Source organism: Sinocyclocheilus rhinocerous, unplaced genomic scaffold, assembly GCF_001515625.1.
Source record: "Sinocyclocheilus rhinocerous isolate Xijiao unplaced genomic scaffold, SAMN03320098_v1.1 scaffold2194, whole genome shotgun sequence".
Taxonomy (NCBI): Eukaryota; Metazoa; Chordata; class Actinopteri; order Cypriniformes; family Cyprinidae; genus Sinocyclocheilus; species Sinocyclocheilus rhinocerous.
In genome coordinates, this window is record NW_015652304.1 from 1,521,035 (window position 1) to 1,532,535 (window position 11,501).

At 36.5% G+C, this 11,501-nt stretch overlaps 1 protein-coding gene across 1 annotated transcript; it reads left to right on the plus strand.

Moving 5' to 3' along the window:
• Positions 1-6,487, plus strand: LOC107714741 (zinc finger protein 43). Its single transcript, XM_016520701.1, has 3 exons — positions 1-282; positions 1,014-1,087; positions 3,167-6,487. The coding sequence occupies exon 3, from the start codon at positions 3,615-3,617 to the stop codon at positions 5,358-5,360; it is 1,746 nt and encodes a 581-aa protein (XP_016376187.1). The 5' UTR covers positions 1-282; positions 1,014-1,087; positions 3,167-3,614; the 3' UTR covers positions 5,361-6,487.
• Positions 6,488-11,501: the final 5,014 nt, after the last annotated feature.

Consider the following 11,501-nt stretch of genomic DNA (forward strand, 5'->3'; position numbering starts at 1 on the left):
GTGGCGGTAATGCAGCAAAACTAATCGCATGCGAAGAAAATTGCCAAAAGGAAGCTTTCTTTTTTTCTTTCTCACCCCCTTCTTTTCTTGAGAATTTAGAGGTTTTTTTTGGATAAACTACGATTAGTTCAGTTGACCGGTCAAAAAACAAAACCTATGTACGATAAACGTTGAATTCTCAAGAGAATTCGCTCTACAGCTTCACACTAAACAGAAAAGAGACGGAAAGTTGCTAACGTTACCCGCGTTTGAGCCTCTTCAGAAGTGACATCTATCGACGAGGTAATTCGCGGATACATGTGGCTGTTTCATTTGTAGATACTGTTTCATGAAAGCACGGATTTTTTTGTTGTTGTATATCCCGCACACCTTGCCGGTTGGGTTTTACTTAGCCTATGTAGCGTAACAAGTATGTAATCTACAAGTAAATCAACTTTGCTAACGTAGCGTGTTGTTTTAGGCTTGTAATGTGGTGTTGCGTCTGTTACGCGTTGCTGTAAATTTTCCCACAATTTTTCCGTTGTTATAGATTTGTAATTTTACCGCCAGTTTACCTTTATTGTATTTGTGGTTGTTGTTTTTAAGGATACCATATGCCTTTTGAGATCGATGAGCAGCCTGATTTGTTCGCTGGGCTCATTAAGATACCACGATGCCTTAACCCTATGTCAAGAACATAGAAAATATATTAAAAAAAAACCTTATTGCTACTCAATACCTAAGAAGTTCAACTTGTAAGCTGCTTTGAATAAAGGAGCTGAATTAATACATGTAATAATAATGTCGTTTCAGCATCGATGTGTATTATGTAACCATAATTGATTTTTAGCCCTTTATGATATTAATTCTGTGCTACTATGTTGTGTTTTTTGTCTGTGCATGAAATTAATTTCTAGTCACTATGTAAGAGGTCTGTCGATTTTTTAAATTGTTAATACAGTAAGGAAATGTACCAGACCGTTATTCATTGTCAATACATACCTGCTTTAACGTCGGTTTCTTGTTTTTGTCAGTCTTTAGAAATACTGGGTGTTCATCCTGACCACGGTAAAGGGGGAGTAATCACTTTTAAAACATAAGGATTGCGGTGAGTAAAAGTTAAACTCCTGATTTCCTGTTTTGTACACTTGCTAGATATTTTATATTACGATTCTTGAGAATAAATGGTGCCTTCCAGTGCACCAGTGCAGGAACATTCATCACACATTCAAGTCGGAAACATAAAGAAGTAGGCTCAACAAAATAAAAATATTATATTTTGAACAACAAACCCAAATAACTACATCTGAATTCAAAATGAAACTCTTATTTATGCATGGTATTAGAAACTAACTGTTACATAAAGCAACCTGTAAAAGTAGAGTTATTAACATTGCACCATTCACTACAGACTTGCTTTCCTGTGCCTGATCACTATATTGATTATAGATTTATTGGATTATATTATAGTGTTTCTGCAACGTTTCAAATCAACACGCCCCTCCCAGCATCACAACTCGGCAACTTGTGTATGATCTATAATTCTGAGTTTCCCACTTAAATATGCCTGTGTAAGAAAAAATATGTTAATATGTAAATAAGCACATTGCATGGTCATTTATTTGTTTTGTGCTGTCGTTACGATATTTCCGACACTTGAAGAACACCTAATACACAGTGTGTTGATGTATGTATATTTTGGTGTATATTTAGTTTTTACTATTTCATCTGACGTTTTAATTACTATCCAGGAAAGTATTTGTGTACATTACATAAGAGGCAGCTGTATAGACACTGATCATACTGATGCACATCAGAAAATAGCTTGTGAGAAAGCTGTTTAAGGTGCAAAACCGCTGTTCCTATAAAATACACCCCTGTCAATACATGCTACACCATTAGCTCTCCATACATTTACTTATTCATTTTTCACATTCACAATATGTATGTTGTGAACATTGCAGCTTATTTGTTTACTTGGCAGGTGTTAAACTGCTTTCTCTTACCTCCTTAAATGGCGTAAGAAAACAGTTTTTGCATTTATGTGACGGTTTAGAACTCTGCTTACTGCAAAAATCCCGAAATAAGCCATTTTCTTCAAGTGCATATAAATAGGGCCGTTGGCTCCAGGGCAGCTCTGCGTTTTGGTGGCACAATCCCTAATAGCTTTCTTTAAGGCCCTTTCATAGCAATAGTGGTGTGAAAAACATAAATTAATTTCAGACAAATGATATGTAAACACCAATAGCAAAATTATTATCATTTGGGCTAAAAGAGAATGTTATTTGATAGGCAAAGAATTTTGATCGAGATAACCAGTAGGTCTCACATGCAAAATTGTGAATATTTACTGAATATTTTATACAAACAGCTTGTTAATCACTGCTGTTCTACATTTATTTACACTTACCTACATCATTTTACTTCAACATTTGTTTACCATCCTTTACATTTTGTTGTCTTTGCAATAAATTCATTTTTCATAAATAAAAAATATGGTAAATTTGTTAAAAATATTTATTCTGTTTATTGTGCTGTCATTAAGAATGTGTAAGTGTTGGATTCAGTCATTTATATTTATATCACACTCTTTGTGAAACATACTGAAAATTACTGAAAGACATACCAAAACATAGAAATTGTGTTGCTTTCACTATAAGGAATACTGTTTTAAACAACGTTTTTAAATATTACTGTTGTATATTATTGGTTATATAAATAGCTATAAAACAGTTTGGGCCTTGTTGTTAATTTATAAGATTCACTTTTTTTTTTAATGTGCCAAGTTAGAAATTTCCCTACATAATTTACAGTATTATCTGAGAGAGTGTTTCTTTTATAAGTAAAATTAACATTATTGTCAAAATGTACTCAAATTACTCTTAATTGAGAGCGTGTGAGTCAGATTCACAACAATATGGAAAATCTACATCTAGACTATACCACAGATACCACAATGGTAGTACATGGGGCTCATTTAGTTGATGTAGATGTTGATCTAATAGCTGCCCTGGGCTGCGTTACCCAACAATCGTAAACCAAAGTGGATTGTTTAAAAGTAATACGTATTATGAATTATGAAAAAAAAATTTTTTTTAACAATGCAAAAAACATCACTTGCAGCCAAATTTATTTGTGTCTTTCTTCTCTCTCTTTTTTTTTTAATTTATTTATTTATTTTTTACAGATGGCAATATCTGAATTGCGGGCCAGCACCTGAAACAAGGCAGGCCATACATAACGAGGTTAACATCATTGTATTATGCTCAAATGTCACATTTTCCTACAGAGTTGGGGAATTGATGTTTAAATTGACAATCAAAGACTTTTAAGGATAGATTTTTAATCCTTTTTGGAATTTTCTATTTTATTGAAGTTGGTGAAGTTGTCATTTTAGAAACGCTGTGACCAGTTGTGGCTTTTTATTAAATGCATATAGAAACTTAGCCTTGTTTTATAGCAGCTGAAGTGAGATTGGATATTTAACGGACATTATTTCCTAGAAAATAATTCTACTAGTCAAAGTTATCATATTTTGATTTTTTTTTTTTTTACATCTCACATAATATACCATGTTCTCTGTTTACTAAACGATTGAACTTTATACCTCAAAAGAGGCTACATTTTGCTTTGTCATGATGGCTTACTCAATGGACTACATGCAAGAGTTAGGTGGAGGAGATGCCTTCATCTGCACAGAGTGTGGTGAAGGATTTAGTCAATACCCAAAACTAGTCGAACACATGGCCATTCATGGACTTACTGACATATTTTCCTCTGATGGTTTAAGCATTAGTAATGGTAGTTGTATCAATGCATCCATTGAGGTCGCTCTCCATGAAAACGGAATGCTCACAGTGGTTGATCGATCTGTGTTGTCTAACTATACGTTCTTGTTTGGAAAACCTTCATCCAAGTCATTATGGTGCCAACCCCCTAATCAAGAAGCCTTGACTTCATCTAAGATACCAGAGAAGGAGTATACTCGGTTTAAGTGTGAAAGATGTGGACAAGTGTTCAAAACCCCAAAGAGCTTACAACAGCATCAGCAGTACCGTGCCCTCGAGCAGGGGTTCAAATGCACTCTGTGCTGCAAGGTGTTTAATGACCGGGAGAGTCTGCAGAGCCACCTTCAAAACCATGCTCATGAACGCTTTTATAGCTGTGGACACTGTGGAAAGCGATTCTTAAGACAAGAGACCGTACTGTCACATCAAAAACAGTGGCATGGATCTGTTGGTTCCAAGACTTTGAGTAGATCTAAGGAAAATCAAGGAAATAACATGGACAGGTCTTATCCTTGCAAAAGTTGTGGCTTGCGCTTCTTTTGGTTGTCTGACTTGCAAAGCCACCTAAACAGTCATTCTCGTGTCAGCAGGCCATCCAGTGTGGTAAAACAAAAACAGGAAATGCTTGCGGACGAAGAAAGTAAGAAAAATGGCATTAATTCAGTTAAAGAGCAATGTCGTTGTGGCCTGTGTGGGGAACCTTTCAACCAAATTTCAGATTTAAGAGAGCATCATAAAGCACAGCATCCAGATGAGGTTGAAGTAAAGGACTCTTCAGGTTTACCAGCTAAGATGAAACAGCAGTACCAGGGTGTAATGCGACAAATGGTTACAAAACAGCAAAAGCTGCGAGTTGATCCACTAAGGCCAAGCATAAGAGGAAGACCTAAAAGTGTGAAAAGAGCCAATTTTAGTGGTAAAATATTTTCCTGCAAACTCTGCCATCGTGTGTTTGTACACTCAAGCAGTCTCTCTCGTCATATGCGTTACCATAAGGGAACTCTGCACGCCTGTGTTTATTGTGGAAGAAACTTTCCACAAAGATGTGATGTCACAAGGCATGTGGCCATGTACCACAATTCAGCGCTTCAACCTAAGGCTCCTGGGGAGTCAAAGACAGAACATGAGGATAAAAACAGTGAACAGGAACCTGCGAAAGCATCGACACAAACAAAAAGTGATGGTAAACCAGAAGAACTTGAAGAAAATCAGCCCACATCCAAGACAGATGACCTGTTACTTGGTTCTCCTTATAAAGGAACTTACAAACCAAGGATGAAGTACAAATGCAAAGAATGTTGTAGAGTCTTTGGGCTTCTTAGTGTTTATCGGCGACACGTGTATTACCACAAGCGACGTCCCTGCAAGGTTTTGCTCAGTTGCCCTCTCTGTCCAAGCCGCTTCACATTTCTGTCTGCTTTAGATCGCCATCTTGAATATCATCATAAAGGAGACTCTGAAAATGATGACACAAAACCTCCTGAGACTAATGTAGTTGATTCCAAAAGTCAACAAGGAGATCCTGATGCTGAAAAGCCTGATAAAAATGCTAATAATGGCATGTCATCGGAAGTACTGAATGAATCCACTTAATGTTCTGAGATGTAGAGCTCCACAAAATGGCCAAAAGTATATAGACATCCTTATCTAATGAACAGGTGTGGCTATTCCAGCAATTTTAGTGAAGACAAATGTAAATGCTCAACTCTAAAATTGAATATTATGTGCTTTCAATTTTGTTTCAACATCGAGGACCCTTTTTCTATTCCAGCAGGGCAGTGACCCTTTGCACAAAGCAATGCTTTACTGTTTCAGGTGTTGAAGAAAGTGAATGGCATGCACAGATCCACTACTGAGTACCTATGGGATGGATTGGGAATGCAGACTGTGAGCCAGAATTTTTTGCTTGATGTTATTGCCTGACCTTCTTGATTCTCTTGTGTCTCTTGTGAAGCAAGTCCCTGCGACAGTGTTCCATCCCAGAAGAGTGGAGTCTTGTAATTGCAGCAAAAGGACTGATTAATGTCATACTTTTGAAAATAAATGGTTGACGAACCCCAAAGGCATTTAGGTCTTCATGCAAACCAGCACTGTCCTTTTGGAAAAGAAAAGAGCCCTCCCCACATAGTTGCAACAAAGTTGGAAGCACCGAATACTCAAGTAGGTTATTGAATAGTATGATGTTAAGATTAGAATTCTGCTTGGAATGCCTGGACAATAGCCTTCCTAATAACTTGATAATTAGAAGAGTGTCCACAATGAAGATATAATGTAAATCAGAATTCTCAGAATGTTCATAGTAATTAACACACTTTTTTTTTTAGTTTTTGAGTGTTGTACTTCTGTAGCGTTTGGATCCTCGGATGTACCAAATGAATGCTGTTGTCTCATGTATGTTGCATTTGTTGTATATAAAAATGTTTCCCCAAAAATTCTCATTTGTATTTTCCAATTTTTGGATAAGCAATTCAAATTCTTATTCAAAGTAGGTGTTGACACAGTAAGCATTCACAAACCAAAGGGACCTATATGAACCATTATAATGACCAATTTAGAGTAAAGCAGAATTTATTAATCCTAGAGTTATTCATGTAATTTGAACTGTCTTTGCTAAAAGGTGATTCAAGAACACACTCCTGCTGTGATTAGGAAAGTATGTTAGTTAGCTATTAGCTAAAAAAATTTTTTTTGTACAAATTGTATTTCTTATTTTGTATAAGTGGGGATGCAAAACATATTTTGACATCAGTAAAAATTTTTGTCCAAGTCTAGTTTTGCTTGTTTATAAATAAAGATAATTCTGTTTCCCTTTCTAAGGCCTTGTAATTGTTGAATTTTTCTTTCATGTGACAAAGCTGTAAATGATTGTTTTTATGCATGTAAATATTTGTAGACATTTCTTTGACCTTACTTCAGGTTATGCTAAACACATTCCCCTAATCTTTAAAGACCCTATATTTTGTTGCAGTAATTTTGCAAATTTCACTTATCATGAATAGTCAAAGGCACACTCAGTATTCATTATCTCATTGACATATAAATAGTACTTTTGAAAAGTATGGTTAAAATAATATACACTGTAGCTTCAGAAAACTTACTTTAGGTTTTTAAAAACTTCTGTGTGATGCTACATTCACACATTCTAACGACTGACATTTAGGGCAACATCCAAATCACTGTGAGTGCACCTTTAAGCTTTGTGAGAATGACTTCTGTGGGAAGACTGCTTAAGTATACTTATATAATATGATATTATATAGAATGATTTATAACAAGTGACCTGTTTGGCAACAAAAAAAAATGTATACCAATATTTTGTAATGGTAAAATTGTAGCTATATGGCTTTTGCATTTGTTTTTGTGAACAGAAGCTTTGCTTTTTTTTCTGTGGTAATGAACAGCATGCTACAGATTCTGTTTTATGTAACAAACAAATTGTACCTAATCCTGTTACACAAGGTCTTTCAAAGCTGTCAGTGGTGTGGGGTTAATTTAGGGTTATGTTTAACACACATTGATGATATGCGTTTGTTAGGGGGCATTCACATAAGAACAGAACGCAGATCTTAAACCATGTTTGATTAATTTCTTTTGTTTGCAGTAAACAAAATGTAAACTAAAAAAAATACTGAATCTAAGTTTATTACACAGATATCCTGGGACCCTAGATTTAATGTTTGGCAACAGCTTTAGGCAGTTTGACTGTTGACATTAATGGCATTCTTACACCAATGTACTGGTTGTTTGGTTTAATTTTCTTTTGACAACTGTTAGATTCTCTCAGATTTGAAAGGTACCTTCTTCCAAATGCTGTTATCTGATTTCTCAAATGGTATTCAGTGGGATTTAGATCTAGACACATTTGTGGCCTCTTTACATCAGTCTTCCATTGTTTTGAACTGTTAATGGGTGTTTCTGAAGTGCTTAGGTTCTTCTACCATTGTTTGAGGAAGTGGAGACTGATATGTTTTGAAATTACCACAGAACTGAAGACTCTGGCATAGGGTGCTTTGTGTTTGTACATGGCACCAGCATTTTAAAGAGCATTGAAAAAAGCTAAACGGTCATAGGTAAATGACCCTAAACAAAAATCTAAACACCTATTATTAAAAAGACTGCACTGTCTTGATGTGGCAAGCAATGAGTGGCACTGTATATTGGTACAAAATTTGCATTTGGTCAATCCAATGACAAGTGGTCAAGTAAGACACATTACCGTTTACACCTGGGCCCGATTGTATGAAAACCCTTTGACTTAAAGGGATAGTTCACCCAAAAATGAAATTCTGTCATTAATTACTCAACCTCATGTTGTTCCAAACCTGTAAGACCTTTGTTCATCTTCAGAACACAAATTAAGATATTTTTTATGAAATCTGAGAGCTTTCTGACCCTGCATAGACAGCAATGCAACTATCACGTTCAAGGTCCAGAAACGTAGTTAGGACATTGTTAAAATAGTCCACGTGACATCAGTGGTTCAACCTTAATTTTATGAAGCTACGAGAATACTTTTTGTGCGCAAGGAAAACAAAAGTAATGACTTGTTCGACAATTCTTCTCTTCCGTGTCAGTCTCCGCCGCCATTCACGAGAGCTGACATTCTGAGGTATTGTACCTTGACTTTGGTAGTTGCGTTGCTGTCTATGCAGGGTCAGAAAGCTCTTGGATTTCATCAAAACTATCTTAGTTTGTGATATCTAATTTTTTGAATTTTCATTTTTGGGTGAACTATCCCTTTAAGTCAAAGGGTTTTCATGCAATCGGGCCCAGGTGTAAACGGTAATGTGTCTTACTTGACCACTTGTCATTGGATTGACCAAATGCAAATTTTGTACCAATATACAGTGCCACTCATTGCTTGCCACATCAAGACAGTGCAGTCTTTTTAATAATTCCTAGGTGTTTAGATTTTTGTTTAGGGTAATTTACTTATGACCTTTAGCTTATTTCAGTGCTCTTTAAAATGCTGGTGCCATATACAAACACAAGGCACCCTATATCAGAGAATTCAGTTCTGTGGTAATGTCAACACATATCAGTCGTCTTTTACTCAAACAATGGTAGAAGAACCTAAGCACTTCAGAAACATCCATTAACAGTTCAAAACAATGTAAGACTGGTGTAAAGAGGCCACAAGTGTGTCTAGATCTAAATCCCACTGAATACCAGTCGAGAAATCCGATAACAGCATTTGGAAGAAGGTACCTTTCAAATCTGAGAGAATCTTAACAGTTGTCAAAAGAAAATTAAACCAAACAACCAGTACATTGGTGTAAGAATGCCATTGATGTCAACAGTCGAACTGAATATATCCCTGAGGCAAGTCATTAAGACCATTACAACAAATTTCTTAATCGTCACTCTTACCTACAAAATACAGCAATGGAGAACATTTACTATAAATATACAGCAGTAAGGCAATATTTAAGTCATGGAGATTACTAAAGGGAGTCTGGTGGATGACAAAGAAAATTCGAACACTTGAGTGTTTCCATGAGTATACGCACACCAACAGCACCCATCTGCGACCCCAGAGGCTGCTCAAATTCCTGCCAGCGTTATACAACTGGACTCAAGTAATGTGAACCAAAACACCCAAGCCAGCCATTATAAGCCATTAATCACCAATGTGCACAAGACAAAGGCATGAGATTAATTGAATGGTGGAAATAATGAAAAAACATAAACATAGTTGAAAAGATGAAATACTGCAAGGCACCGGTGTAGTAAAGATAAAAGCCTTTGATTAACTGGGCTAAGTCATTCAAGTTATTAAAAGTGATTACATGTTTCGGCTACACAGCCTTCCCTGAAGAAGACTGTAGCTGAAACACGTAGATCTATTATATTGACATTATCTTGCAACAAGTATTACTATCTAATGCTAGGTCCACAAGTTTCCTTTGGATTGTCTCCATTGTTTTTTCTAGCTCTTCAACCATGGAGATCTGTTGTTTGTTGCACATGTAATGTGGTCTAACCTGCTGGATCACAGTTGTTCGAAAGCATTTGACCACATGAGCATTTACACTATGCAGCAATGTATCTCTAAATGTAGTTAAAAGTGGACAATTTCAAAACATGTTGTCCACTTGTGATCAGGCTGACCAAAACCTTAATTACAGGTATAAACAGGAGCTGAGATTTGAAGCAGTTTACAAAAGAATAGTGCAGAGTCAGCCAGTGAAGAGCTGTAAGAATGTCAATGCTTACTATATGACTATCTTATCTTGTCCATGAAGTAGTCTGAGAGGAATTGTGCTGAACCTTTTCAATGTTTGAAATTGTGAACTCATTGTGGGTGTTTGTATTAACTTTTGCAGATCCTCTCATAGTATAGTCTTGGAATATGCAAAACACTAGACATTTATATATGAGACCACAGACATAGTAGTACAACTCATCCCACCCCCGAACGTGATTTTAAGGGGGACCCAAGTCAATATGCTCTTCCGGGGGCCGCTGTTTTTAGGACTCTTAGAAAGTGCAGTGTTTTAGAATGGCTATGGTTTTGTGGGGTCAGGTCAGTGGATATGCAAGCAGAGCAACCTGAACCATCTGATCATTTTCCACTGCAGTGCCGTTAATGTTAGGAAAATGACACCCTCTGATTCCTGTTACTGTTGATTAACCCAGTCATGTCATTTCAGTTCTTCAACTCTGCTTGTTGAAATTGAGCTTTATGTTCCCTCTTTGTTGTGTAACCATGTAATATTTGGAGAATCAGATAAACAACCTATACCACACAGTGCCGCTAACACCCAGAAAGTCTTCACTAAATTCTCCTCTATACTTTGTCTGCTTCCACTTTCTCCCCTACCTCTCTGACTGGTTATGTCTTTTTTTCCACTGACAAGGTAGAAACCAGTTGTCTGCTCTAGACACACATAGTAACGTACATGACTCACATGCAACTCTTTACTTCTCTCCTCTCTCAGAGTCTGATGGTTCCAAACTATTATACTAGGATGTTCCCTAGATTATATCTTCTCTCATTTTCCTCATACCATCTCTGTTACACTCTTACTTGTTCTCACAGACACAATGAACATATCTTATTCCACTTGAGTTTTTCCCACCAGATTTAAGTTCAGTAATCCCCACTATAGCCCCACTCAAACCAATACTTGACACTGCAGCAGATTTCAGTTTCCATTAAAGGGGTCATATGATGCGATTTCAATTTGTCCTTTCTCTTTGGAGTGTTACAAGCTCTTGGTGCATAAAGAAGATCTGTAAAGTTGCAAAGACTAAAGTCTCAAATCCAAAGAGATATTCTTTATAAAAGTTAAGAGTCAGACACACCTACCAAAAAAAAACTCGTTCTAACACGCCCCCACATATCTAGGTCACTATGTGGAAATATTAGCATAATGCAGCCCAAATGTGCACACAAAGAAAGAAGGCGTGGTTTCAGGAACAGCAGTCGTGTTGATGCAGCCATGTCAGGGAGACGCTGTATTTCAGTGCTAAAGCAAAAGCACTTTATTTGGCTTTCTGGAAGTAGATGCAATTAGGAATCATTGGTTAAGATTTATTTACAACAGAACAGCACAACCCAGATGTTCGAATTTGTGCAAAGCATTTTATGGACGACAGTTTTTTTAACCTAGAAGAGTACAAGGCAGGCTGTGCACAAAGGCTATTTCTAAAAAAAAAAAAAAAAAGGGTCAATCCCTACTTTGCTATGACAATCTGGCTCTTCTGAATCAGCTACTGTAAGTATGTTTT